General features: G+C 37.1%; 2 protein-coding genes across 4 annotated transcripts; one reads left to right on the forward strand and one right to left on the reverse strand.

The window, feature by feature from the left end:
- Nucleotides 1-9,448: 9,448 nt before the first annotated feature.
- LOC133712919 (calmodulin-like protein 11) lies at nt 9,449-11,598 on the forward strand. 2 transcript variants are annotated; one of them, XM_062139030.1, is made up of 4 exons: nt 9,449-9,708; nt 9,892-10,049; nt 10,163-10,243; nt 11,169-11,598. In XM_062139030.1, the coding sequence occupies exons 1-4, from the start codon at nt 9,600-9,602 to the stop codon at nt 11,304-11,306; spliced, it is 486 nt and encodes a 161-aa protein (XP_061995014.1). In that variant the 5' UTR covers nt 9,449-9,599; the 3' UTR covers nt 11,307-11,598. The 2 variants fall into 2 exon arrangements, with proteins under 2 accessions (XP_061995014.1, XP_061995015.1); XM_062139031.1 differs by having other exon boundaries at nt 9,449-9,675.
- Nucleotides 11,599-12,609: 1,011 nt separating this feature from the next.
- On the reverse strand, nt 12,610-16,642 carry LOC133710512 (uncharacterized). 2 transcript variants are annotated; one of them, XM_062136598.1, is made up of 8 exons: nt 16,450-16,642; nt 16,284-16,343; nt 15,985-16,182; nt 15,665-15,877; nt 15,225-15,467; nt 14,911-15,123; nt 13,420-14,735; nt 12,610-13,323 (listed from the first exon to the last, which is right to left on the reverse strand). In XM_062136598.1, the coding sequence occupies exons 2-8, from the start codon at nt 16,324-16,326 to the stop codon at nt 12,937-12,939; spliced, it is 2,613 nt and encodes an 870-aa protein (XP_061992582.1). In that variant the 5' UTR covers nt 16,327-16,343; nt 16,450-16,642; the 3' UTR covers nt 12,610-12,936. The 2 variants fall into 2 exon arrangements, with proteins under 2 accessions (XP_061992582.1, XP_061992581.1); XM_062136597.1 differs by having other exon boundaries at nt 12,610-14,735; nt 16,450-16,640.
- Between the last annotated feature and the right edge of the window lie 214 nt (nt 16,643-16,856).

Here is a 16,856-nt window from a genome sequence, read left to right on the forward strand (position 1 = left end):
TGAGCTTTTTGGAACCTGGATGTTTGGTTAGTTTTTCTTAATTGTGCAATATGAGGTTAATTTTTTGAATAATATTGTTTGGATGTTTTCAACTTAATAGGTGATTTTATATATAGACTGGATTTAATATCTAGTGATTTTAATCAGGCAATACGAGGTTGTTTCTTCTGCTCAAAGACGATTACAATTTCAGTTCTTCAAAAACTCTAATAATATGAGATTTGGTAGTTGCTTTATTGACTTTTTATATGCCGAATTCATTATATGGCTATCATGGTTTATGCTCTTTAGTCCTGGCACTAGAATTGATCGATCTTGTGCTTATGCAGACGGAAAAGTTAAAATGGATGACATCATAAATTAGCTCCAATGTTAAAAGTGGGGAGGCAATGAATTACTGGGATATGCCATCTTAAATTTTATGTTTAATAATCAGAAATGCATTTGCTTATGCAATGAGTAGTGATCAAGTATTCATTGTCTATTGCCCCTTAATGGACCTTTAATAGAGATTTATTGCTCCTCTATTAGGGGACGATAGACGTTTATTGAGGGGCAATAGACGTTTTGAATTGATATAATCTCTTCATTTTTTTTTAATCAAAGTTTTATTTGTCTAATTTTAGGAATATTAGTTCTCATTCCGGCAATCGAAAGTTCTATTGGGGGCAATAGACGTCTATTGGGGGGCAATACATGGCTGATAGACGTCTATTGGGGGGCAATAGACGTCTATTAGAGGGCAATAGACTATTGGGGCAATAGACGCCTATTGGAGGGCAATAGACCCCTATTGCCCCTCTATTGGGGGGCAATATATAGACGCTTATTGAGGGGTAATAAACTTCTATTGGGAGGCAATAGAGGTTTTCAGAAAAATCCGGTGGGTGGCGGCCTGTGACTGGTGACCGGTGACCCGAAGCCGGTGAAGTTGGCCTGAATCTGGCGACTGGTGATCGGAATCCGGCAATTGGTGGCCAGATTCCGGCGGCCGGTAACGGGCTCCGGCGAAATCTCCTATGGTTTCTCTCTCTTCCATTTTTTCTCTCTCTCTCTCTAAGTAACAAAGGGGTGAGGGGTAAAATGGTATTAAAAAAATTTAATGGGGTATTAGGGAAGACTCCCTTAGAGTGTATTGGGTAAGAGAGAATTAAAAAAACTTAATGGGGTTAGTGGGAAAAAAATCCCTAGAAATGGGGTAAATGGACAAAAACCCATATAATTAAACTAATATTATGGGATTCCTAGCTATAAAAATTGAGGAGTTATAGTTTTTTTTTTTTTTTCAATCAATCCTTGAACAATGTAGGGGATTCTTGTGGAGGTGGTCGAATAGTGTCCTTTGATGTCTTAGGATGATGTGTTGGCTGTAATCTTTTTTTGTTCTTTTTTCCTTTTTTAATTTTGGTCTGTTTTGAAATTTGAACCTTAAATCTTTGGGAGAATGTGTTGGGGGACTTGAGTCTGGTGGATGACTGAATTAAGTATTCATGTTTATAGTTATCTTTTGTGCAAATAAGGTTGAAAAGTAGGGAAAAAAAAAAGTTTACCCTTTTAATTGTAGCTGGACATGTAATTTAGAAAACCAAAACAGAGTTAAAATTTTTAGAATATTTTTTTAGTTTATAAAAATGGGAAAAAAAAATTGAGTTAATTTTTTTTAGTTTCGATCCCCTTGATTAACTAAATAAGACTTTAGTTGCTCATATTGATATGGTATTGGTTTTGGTTATTAGGAGTTTGTTTGCTAATTTTCGAGTTTCTGACACCCTTGGTTACTTTCGAACTCCTGGTTGGCGAATCACCTCTTCTAGGTGATCATATCACCGGTTATGGTTACTGTTACATTTACACTGCTTTTGTGACATGTGCAGTGCAGCGATGTCGTTCGACATCAAGTCACATCCTGGTTACCTTTCACCAGGGGCGGATCCAGGATTGAACCATTGGACGGGCTGGGATTTCTTAAACAAAAAATATATATATATATATATATGGAGAATCTCGACGGTGCGAGAGAATTTTATTAATTTTTAAAAAAGGTACACCTAGTCAAGGGGGGACGTAGTGAGCCTTACCCCTCAAATGCATATCTATACAAAACTAAAAAACAAAATCAACAACAAAATAAACGTACAATGCAATACAAGAACCTAAACTAACTAAATCTAACTCTACGAGTTCCACAAGCTTCAAACTCTTTGATCACCGATTCATTGTCAATAGATTCAGCATATTCCTTCTCAATGTGAAGGACCATACAATCACCAAGAAACTCATCTTCCATCTTGTTTCTAAGTCTATTCTTAATGATGTTCATAGCACAACACGCATATCTTTCTCACAATATGCACACTCTAATTCTAGAGCACAACACTTTAATTAAACCCAAACTTGCTTAGTGAGCATCGTTATACAACTTGATTAAACAACCCAAACTTGATTACTCATTAGCATAACAATTGCTGCCTTATACTTTAATTAAACCCACTTGATAAGTATTGAAATCAAATCATCAATTAAACATTTAAACCCACAAGGCCACAACAATTGCACAGCAGAATTGCATAAATAACTCAAAGAAGATCCACACATCAATCAACAGAATTGCAGAATTGCAAAAATCCAATCTGATGGACCTTGATAAGTTTTGAAAACAATCAATTAATCAAACCCACATCAATTAAACAATAAATTGCAGAAGAAGAGAATGCCCAGACCAAGAGAAATAGAGAATTTGACCGACTGACCGCAACCTTCATTAGTTCATTCTTCAATGAGTTCAATCCACGAAATCTTCAATCCAATACAACCTACGAACATGAATTTCACATCAATCCTTATTCCTTAACCCTATAACTTGCCCCAAATTGGATTGATTCAATTAAACAAAATCTTACATTGAATTCATTGCCCAAATTGAAGAGGGAGAGTAGCTGAGTAAGAGAAGTAGATCCGCCCCTGAGAGAAGTGAGAGACGAACTGGAGAACTGGACTAGAGCTCGAGAAGTAGATCCGCCCCTGAGAGAGTGAGAGACGAACTGGAGAATCGAGAAGTCGAAGTCCTCTCTGAGAGAAGTGGAGAAGCCGAGAATGGCAGAACTGCAGCCTGCAGGAGTTTAGAGGAGGAGGAGTCGAGGAGGAGACGCCGCAGAGAGTGAGAGACGAACTAGAGAATCGAGAAGTCGAAGTCGAGTGATTGGAGTGAACTAGAGACTCGGACTCGGGAGTGGATTTAGGAATTAGGACGGCCTGGACGGGCTTGAGGTGGACCGTGGACAATACCCAACTAAAAAAAAAAAAAAGTAAACATCTAATTTTTTTTTTAGGCACAAAATTCTCGGACGGGCTCAAGCCCGCCCCAGTTACTATGTAGATCCGCCCCTGCCTTTCACTCTAGATGCGTCTGTGCATCTTATTATCCTTTATTATTTTTTCTTAATTATAGATGCGTCTGTGCATCTCGTTTTTCTTTATTGTTTTATTTCGATGCTTTTGCATCGCTCTATGTAACCTTCTGTTATCATTTAATATAGTCTGTCGTCTTTCCTTAAAAAAAAAAAACTAAATAAGACTTTATAACTCTATTTTTATCAACTGCACTCTTCAAAAAGCAATTTCATCTATGTTTCGACTTTGATCTCCTTGGTTAATCGAATAAGGCTTTATAACCCTGTTTTTTTTAATTTCAGTTCATCCTTACGGTTCAAATTGAAGGGTTGGGTCGATGTAGAATTATGGCCGGATAATCGAGATGGGTAACAGAGAGAAAAAGAGGAGGATGCGGATTTAATGAGGTAGCGTGGAAATATTCGGGTCGAACTATGGATTGCTACCTCCTTTCTACCTCAATGAACTGAGGATTTTACCCCTCATTTCTCTCTCAAAATTACATTTTTTCTCCCCAATCCCTTGGTCAAACTTAATGTTAACAGACAACAACACATAATTTGACTAAGGGGCTTGACTCAAACTTCTGGCCGTTAGTCTGCCACGTCAGCAGGTGGCAGAATAATTTTCGAAAATAAAATACTTAAGACTTGTCAAGTTGCTAGACAACAATGAACCTAAGAACTTTCCAATGTAATCAAAACTCTTTAAAAAATTAACCCGCTACACTAGAATACTAGATTGATTGACAGAAATTCCGGTTGAACAGTTTGAATTGGGAGGTGATATGTAATCTGCATGACGTTGGTGAACAAGCCTCCCTGTTTAGTGGTCTCCCTCAGTTCGATGCTATAGCTAGACCTCGATCAATCTCACAAATGGATCCGCATATCACAATCTCACAAGCAGAGAGCTTTTGAAGTTTTCAACTATGGGTTTATTCACTATCACTCTCTTCATGCCATTCGATGGTAACCACCAATGGCCGGGAGACCATTTGGATTTGGCATCAGACAATTGGAATTGCAATCTACAATCAGAAATATTATGCCAACAATTTTGAGTTAAAAACGAGTTTTAGCTTTTCATGCTCGTGATCGAAGGCGTGTAACAAAGAGTTTAGTTTCAATTCACTAGAAAAAGGGCAATTCTGTTTTATTTCTTTTATTGACCAAATTTTGTACAACAAGGGAAAAGTTGGAAAATATGGAACGCATATGTTTGCTATGGGATACTACGAGTTATGCTGGGTTCAAAGAGTCTCACCCTTTTTATAACAATGACATTTTAAATGTATGGTCTATAACAGTACTGGTGATGGCCGGTGTACAAGCTAGAGCAACTCTAGCAATGAGTTTAATTTGATATCTTTACACTTTTACCAACCAATCAAACATTGAGAGCTTGACAATATGATGAATTTTGATATCTAGATGACCCGATAGATCCAAAAAGTGGCTAGAGTAGTTGGAGATTTTCTAGAAAATATTGGCCATGATACTGGAGCTGCCAAATTTTCGATTCCTAGAAGTTTAATGAACAAGAAGAGGGTAGAGATCGCACGGTCATGAATCAAGATGATGTGATTGCCTCCAGCCTTGACAACAACAGTTGACAGAAGAAGGATTTGCGGACGGTTCAGTTTTCGTGGCACAATGGAATCATCCAATAACAACATATTGCCTAGAAATAGGGTCTTAGTTCATGCTGTGTGCTTCAAAATGTCCAAATGCTTCTTTGGGTTTGAGTGAGCCTATTCCGATGAGGTGTGTTTGTGAGTTTGCCTTGGCTTGTTCATTTCGGTGTCAAACTGCTGCGCTATTGCCCATCTAAAAAGTAAAAACCACAACCAAAAATTATGTCTTTACGGATGGATAGGGAAATTTTAGCCTTTGGACTCACCCTCGCTTTATAGACTTTGTTGCTCCGAGTGATCAAATTATGCGGTTCAAAAGGAACCCGTTTATTAGTTTTAACTCTTTTTTTTTTTTTTTAATAATTTTATTTTTATTTTTATAAGGGGTAGGTGGCAAGTAACTTCAGTTACATTAGCGAGTTAGTAATATATCCACCGAGTCAGTATTTGGATTGAGGTCCACGAAGGTATCCTAGCAAATACCATGTGATATTGTGTATGAATTATCTATTGTGCATTTGTTCTTCACCAGTCAGTCTGCTTCTAGGGTGGCTAAGTTTTGATTCCGACCCTAGGATTAGCTTTGAGGCCTGAATGTGGGCTTAGTATCCCACTTCTTGTTTTATTTTTAGTTATTTATTTTCAGTTGTTTATTTTATGTATTTTCCTCTTTGGGTGGGCTTGGTAGTGACAACGGGGCCTGTCACACTGGGTGTAGGTTTTCCTTTTTAGTTTTTTAGCTTTTGTATGCGGGATAATAGTGGGGCGTGTCTTTTTAGTATGGTTGTGGTTGATTTAGGCATACCCATTTATTGTTTTGTATATGTGAACTTAGGGAGATGGGGTTGTTGTTACTACTTGAGGTTTATTTCCATATCGTGGTTGACTTCTTGTAACATTTGATTATTATTGTACCTAAGTCTCTCAAAAAAAGAAAAAAGTAAAATAAAAAGCACATAGCCAATTAGCAAGTAACTGGTGCCCAAATAGGAACCCAAAATGTATTTTTCTGTACTCTCGTTTTGCATTATCGATTCGGAGATTTGTTCTTATTTGCATGTGTGCACTTGCAGATTCAAGGGAGTGCAGGAGAAGACAATCACACACGTTCACACTTTAAAAGTGATTGGAAGATGTTTAATGAATTGACTCAAAGAGACTAAGACAAATCAAGTTTGAACAAATAAAGCAAGTTAGTATTCTACATTTCGCTCCCTAGAAGAAAAATTCATGGATCCACGCAAGGGCGGAGCCACGTTGGGGCACAGTGACTCCCGTGCCCCAGTGAGGTTTTAGTATATATATGTATCTGGTTTCATAACAACATTGAATGAAGCCTCGTTGTAGTGGTAGAGGCATATATGTATGTGAGGCTGGTCCCTGGTTTGAATTGTGGTAGCAGCATCGTGCTATTTTTATTTCTTTTTTCTTTTTCTAACAATAATACTATTATTTTTCCTCAGCAAAAAAATATTAATAGTATTCTTTCATATAGTTTCAAAGTTCAAAGATAAATTATATTTCTGTTATGAAAAATTGTCTAAAATCTAAAAACTATCAATTTGATCAATAAAATATGTAATTTAAAAAAAATATTGATCTTTTTTAGTACAAAAAAAAAATTGATCTTTTCATAAGCTTATTCTAATTATTATTTTTATTACAATTTTGATATATTTTAAGTTTAAGTTTCAATTAAACAAAAAAAAAACTTTTGAGTGCCCTAGTTGAGATCAATTTCTGGCTCCGCCACTGGATCCACGAACGAATTTGCGAAACCAAACATCTGGTAAGAGCAGATTACCATACCTTTGTTAAATTTTTTTTAATCAAATAAAGGATTAGGCGATATTAGTTCATCGGAAGCAGACAATGGAGGGAGCAAGTCCCACCCTCAATCCCGAAGGAGAAGAGCTGCCACACTCTGGGAACCCATCGTCCGTCCCTCTATTCTTATTTTATTAATAAAAAATAAAAATACAAAGATGATGTGGGGGGGGGGGGGGGGGGGGGGCATAAACCTTACCCCGGAATACAAGAGAAACAAATAAAGTACAAATCCAATCAAACATTACGCTGATAAGGAATGCCCATATCATCCCTAAGCAAGTAAGGAGATAGAGTAGATGGTGCGGTTGCGTATCAAACTAGTGCAGGGGATGCCAAACCCATGTTTGTCAACCTATCAGCAACAGTATTCCCTTCGCGGAGCACGTACATGAGAGCAATGAAAGGTCAACGAGCGGATACACGCTAAACAAGTCAACCAAGCAATCCGTAGAGGCCAAGGAGGGACAAATGAAGAAGAGACAATGCAAGCAAGAACACTAGTGGAGTCGCTTTCAAGCCATATATATGTTATTCCATCCAAGACGAAAAGCAAATTCAATTCCAATAATGACACCCATTAGTTCAGCGAAAAAAGCTGTCTGATGACCAAGTCCTTGACAAAATCCACCAAGATAACGACCATTCTCATCCCTAAAAACTCCACCACATGCAGCTGGTCCAGGGTTACCCTTAGCTAAGCCGTCTGTGTTGAGTTTGATCCATGGAGTAATTGGTGGATGCCAAAGAACCAAGCAAGGTGCTACTCGTCTTCGTGAAATCGGTTGAATACCCAAACCCACAAGCAACTGAGAATCCAACAGACCAACTGTGTGTCCTGGTGTATGGGGTGCGATAAATCGAAGCCATGCTTTAATGGAGCGAAAAACACGTAATAAAGAAGGAATCTGATTGTCAAAGCGAAGCTTGTTACGCGCTTTCCAAATTGCCATGAGTGCTTAAAGACAGCCGGCTATCCAAAGATTCTTCAATTGAGGTGAGAATGTTTTACCTTTGATTTTATTCCATAAATCAACAATTGTACCATGAGATGGCAAGGACCAACCAAAGCAACGTGCCAACCATTGCCATACATGTTGAGCAAAGGAACAAGACACAAACAAGTGGGTGGAGTCTTCAACAAACCTGAAAGGGCAAAGCTGACAGACTGAAACTGTAGGGATTCCTCTTTTTTGAAGTTGCTCATCGGTAGGAATTCTATTATGAAAAAGACGCCAGGCAAGCATGGAATAGCGGGGAGGAATAAAGTGTCTCCATATAGTAGTGAAATCGGCAACTGAAGCAAAACATTGGCGAACCACATTATATCCCTCAGAAAAAGAGAAAGTACCTGAGCTTGATTTTTCCCAAATTAAAATATCCTTCTCCGGTTCAGATGGAAGAGGAAGGTTGGTAATGTCAACCGCCAAACCAGGAAAAATATTTAAAAATCCATAAGGCAAAACCCATTGCTGATTAGAGATAAACAACTCAACCTTAGTCTTTAAAGGAACAGGGAAATTATGAACCTGAAGCTTATCAATAATAGGAATATCAAGCCACTTATCTGACCAAAACATGACTGACTTTCCATCGCCAATTAACCATCTAGAATGTTGAAAAATTAGAGGAAGAGCAATTTTAAGACCATGCCAGATAGAAGAGGCAAAGTAACGATACCGCATTTGATGACATATAGAAAACCGTTGACAAGCAAAAGATCCCCATAGCGATGCTGATGTGATAGTGCTCCAACCCAAGCTCAAAAGAGCTGCTTTGTTAAGGGACTGCAGCCTTCGCAACCCAAGACCACCCTCTATCTTTGGAGCACAAACTTGTTGCCAGGAAACCGTTAAATGCTATGCTTTATTCTATCTATTCTATTGAAGCATGCCTTGTTGGTTTTGTCCTTTGCAGTTTGCAAAGTCCTGTTGGTCCTTTTTTTTTTTTTTTTTTTTTTCTGAAGGCCAAAACATACTGCAGCTACCATATAAGCGCGTTGAAAGCACCAAGTATTATTTGATTAAAGTTGAAGAAGAAGAAGAAGATATAGGACAGCTCTGCTTGCTCTTTGGTCATCTCTTTCTCTCTCTCACCCCTCGTGCAAGCAACGCAGCGTGCTTTTGGGGTTGAAAATGTGATGTGGGAAGCAATTTACACACCTCCCCATACGGTCATATCCTTTTTACGTTTATACTCTCTTTGAATACCCTTTGTCTCCTAAACATCAAACCTTCACAGCTGTCTTTTTAAATGTTTTCGATCAATTATATACTTATTTAGTATTCAGGCATTTACAGTAAAGCATGGAGATGAAGGTTTTGGAAAAAATAATGAATTGTTTCTTTCCTGCAAAACCCTTTTCACTAAAGTCCATGTAGAAACTAGAAAGAGAAAGGGGAAAGGTCGTGTTTGAATATATGATTCTTTTCTTTTCAATAAAGCCATGACCGTAACAACAAAATCCAGTCATGCATACGAGCCTTGAAGTTTGACTGATTCTTATTTTACTAGATGAAAACCAAAAATGTGTTTATTTAATAGATGATTAACAAAATGTGCTAGACTTGCCCAATAACCCTATTGGACTACTACATAAACCCAGCTAAGATTGAGCTATACTCAACTCAATATTCTCTCTCTCTCTCTCTCTCTCTCTCTCTCTCTCTCTCTCTCTCACGAGACTTTGTAAGGTTTTCAGTGTTCTTGAGGTTTTATTTAGGGGATTTATATTTAAACATTTAACATGGCAGAGGTACTAAGTGAAGAACAGATTGTTGAATTTAAAGAGGCATTCTGTCTATTTGACAAGGATGGAGACGGTGAGTTTCCTACTACTATGTCCTCAATTCTTGGTTAGTACTATTCTCGAGCTGTTGTATATGTTTTTCTCGTATAGTTCAGGTTCTCAGATTTAGGAGTGTACCCAGAAACAGAGGAGAAACTGTGGTATTTAGGAGTAGTTTCTTATGTTATATGTTTCTGGTTAGATGCATTTTCATGACATGGGGATTGAATTTGAATGTTTGAATGTGCAGGTTGCATAACTGTCGAAGAATTGGCGACAGTTATCAGGTCTCTGGATCAAAATCCAACAGAGGAGGAACTTCAGGATATGATTAGTGAAGTTGATGCTGATGGAAATGGGACCATAGAGTTTGCAGAGTTCTTGAACTTGATGGCAAACAAAATGAAGGTATTTGTGTATGCATGGCTTTTTAACTTGTAATTTAGGGATTAAATAGAAACTTAAGCTTAACTAATTGCATGTAGACGTTCATATAATGTTTGTTTATGTATATATAACAGGAAACGGATGCAGAGGAGGAGCTTAAAGAGGCCTTCAAGGTATTCGACAAGGATCAGAATGGATATATATCAGCTAATGAGGTAGAAAAGCAATTTCCTTCATGAATTCCATAGAATAGAAAAAAAAAAAAATTATACTTTTTATCATTTAATTGCTGCATTTGTTAATTAGGATGCACTTGCCAAAACACTCTGTTTCCAAACAATAGTTTACACACCACTTGCTTGTGTTTCTATTTATGTGTCAATTTTGTTCAGAGAACATGTTCTTTTTCTTGTCTGAAATAATAGAATTCTTGTTCATAGTGTTGCACCAGATCGCATTTCACCACCTCAACATGGTTTTATATACAGTTGAGTAATTTTCCGAACATATTGTATCATAAACCAACTCTTTGAATCATGTTAGTCTAATAAAGTTTCACATTACCAAGTCACGTAATGAGAGAAATAGACATATTGCTGTATAAAATCGTGGTAGCTAGGAAATAAAATATATACATTCTTTTTCTTTGGACCACAAGAATCAAATTATTATGAAGAAGTTAGAACAAGCTATCTTGAGCTGGTGAGCACTGAACATAGATGATAAGATCACCAATTCAGAATTAGTGATGGTTTCATTGCACTGACATTAAATGTGTAGCATCATAGCATTGATTGCAGGGATTTTGCCAGCACGGAATCAAAGGATAACACACAGAAAAATAATAAGAGAATCAATAAGTAATACTAATGCTTGCTTAGTTTAAAATTGTTATATATGGGTAGTCGTGAAATAATTCTCAATATTTAATCAGGGTTACTCTCATCTTTTTAACCCTGCAAGTGTTTATATAAATGAGTATCCATCCGTATCTCGATTCCCTGAACCTTTCCAGTGCAATGCACATCAACCATTCTTAGTTGACAATGTTTGATCTTGTTTTCCCTATTGGTCTTTTGGTGCCAACAGAATCTAACACCTTACAAACCTATGTTTGTTTTTGCTGCCTACTCTCTGCAGCTGAGGCATGTAATGATCAATCTAGGAGAAAAATTGACGGACGAAGAGGTCGAGCAGATGATCAAGGAGGCCGATTTGGATGGCGATGGTCAAGTTAACTATGACGAATTTGTGAAGATGATGATGACCATTGGATGATGATACCATAGTACTCAAACGTGGTGAAGAAAATTCTCATTCAAATTCATTCAATTCCATCCTCATTTGCTCCATAAGGAATAAAAAGATGTAAAAGATGTCAATGACCAAAAGTGTAGCAGGACTTGACTAGTAGTACCCTTTTGATCTGTTCAACCTCATTCAATTCCACATTGTATTCTTTACCTTTCTAGTAATATATCACTGTGTGTGTTTTTCATTCAAAACCAAAAGCTCCCAATGTCATATATATCCGTCTTTGTATAATGGAAACTTTAGCTTTAACCATCTACATGACCATCTTTTTAGCCTCATGGCGTGTCGAAAATTATGAGTATACCTGTTGGGACTCTTGATTGTATTGTTCATATTAATAAAGATTTCTTTCATAGTAATTGAAAAAATAAAAAAAATACACTTCAAGTCTTCAACTGCTAGCTACCAACATATCTACTATTGCCTTTTGTCTTCTTCTGTTTTCTTGGGAATTATTATACTTTATCTTCCAACTCGGATGGGGGTATCTTGATTTGAAGTTTCTCCAACTTTTAGTTCAGAAGTCAGACTTTGACCAAGATTAATGGTTGGAATGCATTCTTTCCTAGAATTTCAACCTTTATTTTGCAGAAGGGCGAGCTGTTACTTTCACATTGAATTTCTTTGCAATGACCTTCTTTCCAAGTTCTTATGTACGTCTTTCTTAGAAGTTCAACCTTTCAGACTATCCTGAAACCGCGTGGAATGTAGAATCTATATTCCAACCCTTCATTGCCAATCATCTTAATTTGACTATGGATAGATTTCATGATCATATTTTGTTCATTCCATCGGTCACTCAGATATTGTGGATAATGGATTCACGCTACTTAGATGAGGGTTTGATATATGGTAATAACAGGACTTTGTGAGTTTACTTCTTATTTTGATATGATTTTTTTTAATGTTGTTGATGTTGTTTATGAAACATATATACTGAGATGTTGGTGAGAATTAAATAGTTTCTGAAGGGCACTAGAGTTTATGTAAATGTGGATCATGGAAGATCAACTATGAGCAATAATTTCATGGATGTTAATAACCAAAGAACTCAGACTTTTCTGGCAACCGTCCTGATACCAACATATGATCATGAACGCATCGTTTTATCCAGATGAAGAACTGTACTTCCTAATCAATAATCTAATTTTAAAGCAAGTACCATGATGAATAATAATAATTAGGAATGATGAGAGTTTTGAAATGTTGAAAACATTGGCTGACAATAAGAGACAATCCCCTATTTAGGATCACAAGCTTAGGATTTAAACTATCATCATTTATTGTTGAATATATGAATACAAATGAACAAATTTTACAATGAGAGGCACAATCCCCTGACAAAATTTTTTGCAAATTGTCTCACTCAAATAAGTAGATGGAATTACATCACAAAAGATAAGTTGACAAACAAGTAAAGAATGAAAGAGAGGGAATAAGTGAAAAGAACAGAGACAATGGATTGTCATAACTTGCACAAGCTTATATACTCGCTCAACATCATAACCAAGCAAAAATAGATCAAAACTCCATTTCCCAGAAAACTCCAAAACCAAAGAAAGAGCAAACAAATATCGAAGATATTAAGAGGACTTCAATTGATCACAGTTGCACAACACAAGCAGTTGGAAAAGAGAGAAGCCCGGTTTCTGCGCTTCTCTTTACCTTTAGATGAAGTTGGAGCAGCTTTTCCAGTAACTGAGTCACACAGATTTCTTTTTGAATTCTTAGAAGGAGAGTGGTTCTCATGTTTATTTTGTGCAACAACAACAACATGAGTTTCTTCCTCTTCCTTCAAGAATCCTAGAAATGGTGTCTTTGACTCCTCTGACTCACTTCTTTCCAATGCAATCACTTTCTCACCTTGACTTGCTGAGCTTTCTATTTCAGCCTTATCTTGATACAACAATGGAGTGCTATCTGATTCTTCAGTCCTTGCTTCGTTTTGGAGATCAAGGCTGAAGCTCGGGGATTTTTGTATCTGGGCATGAACAATATTCAAGTTATCCGGATCAGATTCAGTGCTCACTGTGCTGGACCTTCCAACAAATTCTAGTGTTTCAGAACCGGAACTTACAGACACAGATGATGTTTCAACTTCAGCCAAAGTTTTAGATTCTGCTGCTGCTGCTGCTTCGGCTTGATGTGCTTCATTATGTTGTGTAACTTGCTGACCAAGCATCTCAGCTTCCAAATTATTCATGGAGACTAATGCTTCAGCTATCCAGCTTGTAAAATCAATAGTTGGATTTTCAGTAGCCAAAAACTCACCTGAATTCTCTTGCTTCACTTCTGGGATTGAGTCATTGATGCTTTGAATAGTCTCATTTCCAAATACAGTATTTTCTTCTGGAGGCAAACAATCCTGTTCTGTTCTTTCTGTTTCTTCCATTTCACTGGCAAGTAAAGGTTCTGTGTTATCCTCTCTTTCTTGAACGGTTCTCTTCCCTACTAATTCCTCTTCCTTGTGGCTGAAATGTGGAATTGTTAACTCTGGTGAAATGATTCCTAGTGCCAGAACCACCTCAAGTTTCCTTTCTGATTCCTGGTAGCACTGGTCCTCAGAAGCCTCATGTTGGTTATTGAGACGCATGAGAACTAGGTTATCATCCTCAACAACCTTTGGCTCCTCGGCTTGACAAACCTTGTTGCTTAAAGGACTGATCACACTTACCGTTTCACTCTTCTCATGTGTAGGCTCAACCATTGTAGATTCAAATTGAGGCTTACTTGATTTGTCACAGTCAGGTTCTGATTCCATCCCTGACTGTAGACTAGGTTGGATTTGGTTAGTATAATGCTTTTTCTCTCCATTTTCCAACTCTTTTCCTTTTAGTCTGATTTCTTCTTTAAGAATTATGCATTTATCCTTAGGTTCAGGAACTTCAAGTTGAGAGTTACTCACTAGAAAGGCTTCTGGTTCTGATTTTGAGCTATCAATTAAATTCACCTCAGTTGGAAGCTCCACATTGCAGTTATTTTCTAAGCCAACAAGATCATATGATGCTATTTGTGTTATGTTGGTGAATCCATTTTCAACTTCTTCTCGATCCTTAGTTTCAAACTGCTCTTCTGAGGACTTCAGTAGTTCTTCACAGGCCTTTTGCTCCAGTGACAGGGCATCCCCTCTTTCCAATGCTGGATCAGTACCAGAATCAGCACTTTCTTCCATATTTTTGAACGTCTCAGTGTCTAAGACATCACCATTCACCTCGAAATCAGAAGTAAAACTTGGTCCTAGACAGTCCTTACTCCCTGGTAATGATCCACTTCCAACTTCTACAGATTGGTCAGCATGAATTGTAACCAACTCCTGTTGATTTGACTCAAAACTCTTATACTCTATAGCTTCTAGAGCATGTGATGTAGATATTGAACCATCTTCCTCATCCTCTGTTCAGAAGTTAATAGCATATAAATGTATTATGGTGGTTTTCTTTATATGAATATACAATCACATTACTCTTACTGAAGCAGAATAAAATTGAAGGATGTAATAAAGCACAATTCAAAGGCAAACTAATCAAGAAAAAAGTGGCAAGTGCAGTGGGAGATATTTATAGCATACCTTTCTTCAAACAGTCCTGCTTATCAAGCTGGTATTGCATAGTTCCTGCTTGTATATCAGTTCCTTTCTTTTTTTGCTCTATTGGCTCCTCATGTCCTGAATCACTCGATAAAGTAACCGGTTGCACTTCGCCGTCTTCTTCCCTTACTTCATTTGATTCCATTGTAACTTGTGGAAGTTCACCAAGAGGATGAACTTCAGTATCTTCTTGCTCTATGGACAAGTCAAAAATTAAGATAGTAGTCCATGATCCACAAATATAGACTAATCAATTCAGACATCGACTAATTTACACATTTTAAAGAAAGGCTAACCTTTTGTGCTTGATGTCTGGTTTTCATTGCAAGGATCCTCTGTCGTCTTTTGATCATTAGTAGCCAAGTATGCAACTTTTTCATGAAAATAATTTTCTTCAACTTCAGCTCCTATTTGATTCTCTTCATTTGTATCATTTTCCCGAGTATTATCTAACAAAGATGTTTGGCAAGCTTCAACTGTAACATTTTCTTTAGGTTCTAGATCCTCTGATGTGGATATTGTCCCATCTTCCTCATCCTCTGTGAAGTTAATAGCATATAAATATGGTGGGTTCTTCTTTATTTTATTTTTTTAATATACTCGAACAGAATGCATTTAATGAAGTACTAAGAGTTTGTTCCAAGACTAGTACTTGTAGTGAGACATATGATGGTCATAATTATATTGAGAAAAAGTTATACAATGGAAATATGGAGCAAGGTTAGCATACACATACCTTTCTTCCAAGAATCCTGCTTCTCAAGCTGGTATTGCATTGTTCCTTGTAGGTCAGTTTCTTCCATGTTTTTCTCTATCGGCTTCCAGTGTCCTGGATCATTATTCAGTGAAGTATCTGATTGCAATTTATTGTCTCTTTCCCCTGCTTCAGTTGATACCACTATAACTTTTGGAGTTTTACCAAGAGGATGAACTTCAGTATTTTCGTGCTCTATGGAAATGCCAAAAAGATAAAGATCAAAAGGCGTCAGTGTCAACAAATATATCAGATTTCAATAACACATATAGACTTCGCTCAATCTAGAAAAAAATGCTAACCTTCTAAACTTGAAGTCTGGTTTTTGACCCAACGATCTCCTATTCTCTCTAGATCACCATAAGCCAAGTTCGCAACTTTTTCATCAAAATCATTCCTTTCAACTTCAGGTACTAATTGATGTTCTTCTTTTGTATCATTTACATGAGTAGTATCTACCAAAGATGTCTTGCAAGCTTCAACTGTAGTGTTCTCTTCGTCTACAACGGATTGCGTATGACAATGTAAATTGCTTATGATACTTGTAATCAAATAAAACACAAAGCTAATTTAACTGTTCAATAACTTCAAATCGCCATACCTTTCAGACCTGATGTGTTGTTGTTACCCATCTCATTTCCCATGTTCAAATTACCAAACCCTGCAGCAGAAACCAAAATAAAAGAGTCTATTAAGACAAGTTTGAGTCTTTCTGATAGCAGTGTATAAAAGAAAAGGGTACTCAATCCAAAATACAACTCTAATACCATGGAGATGATGCAGCTATAATCATTTAAGACCAGCTTAATTTCTTCCTGTGAAACTTAATTGCACGACAGGGTGTAACAGTACTTGATTATAAGGGTATTGTTGGATACTCACTGGTTTTGCTTGAAGCAAAAGCCACATTTGGGCCATCTCATCTGTCAGCCAAATCGATATATGAGTGCCTGAAATTAACAATTTGATACTTGAAAAGTTCATGGGACATTGATAACGAGATAAAGCTCGTGGCCTGCTGTGCAAGATGAATTGTATGTTGCCTTTTAGTGACCTGCCCTTATGATTATATTGTGTGCCAAAGTATAAACTAATAGTATTCCTATTCCAAAGGCTAGGCAATATCTAGGTCAAGGTCACTCTAACCAAGCCTTTTCGAGCAGGTAGCCATTTC

Source organism: Rosa rugosa, chromosome 5 (assembly GCF_958449725.1).
Source record: "Rosa rugosa chromosome 5, drRosRugo1.1, whole genome shotgun sequence".
Lineage (NCBI taxonomy): Eukaryota > Viridiplantae > Streptophyta > Magnoliopsida > Rosales > Rosaceae > Rosa > Rosa rugosa.

Excerpts from the sequence above, each read along its gene's own strand:
- LOC133712919 (XM_062139030.1), top strand. The coding sequence starts at position 9,600 with ATGGCAGAGGTACTAAGTGAAGAACAGATTGTTGAATTTAAAGAGGCA. Across the intron at positions 10,050-10,162 it reads TGATGGCAAACAAAATGAAG|GAAACGGATGCAGAGGAGGA; the intron begins GTATTTGTGTAT and ends TATATATAACAG. Across the intron at positions 10,244-11,168 it reads GATATATATCAGCTAATGAG|CTGAGGCATGTAATGATCAA; the intron begins GTAGAAAAGCAA and ends TACTCTCTGCAG.
- LOC133710512 (XM_062136597.1), bottom strand. The coding sequence starts at position 16,326 with ATGGGAAATGAGATGGGTAACAACAACACATCAGGTCTGAAAG. Across the intron at positions 15,878-15,984 it reads CCAGACTTCAAGTTTAGAAG|AGCACGAAAATACTGAAGTT; the intron begins GTTAGCATTTTT and ends GCATTTCCATAG. Across the intron at positions 14,736-14,910 it reads GCAGGACTGTTTGAAGAAAG|AGGATGAGGAAGATGGTTCA; the intron begins GTATGCTATAAA and ends ACTTCTGAACAG.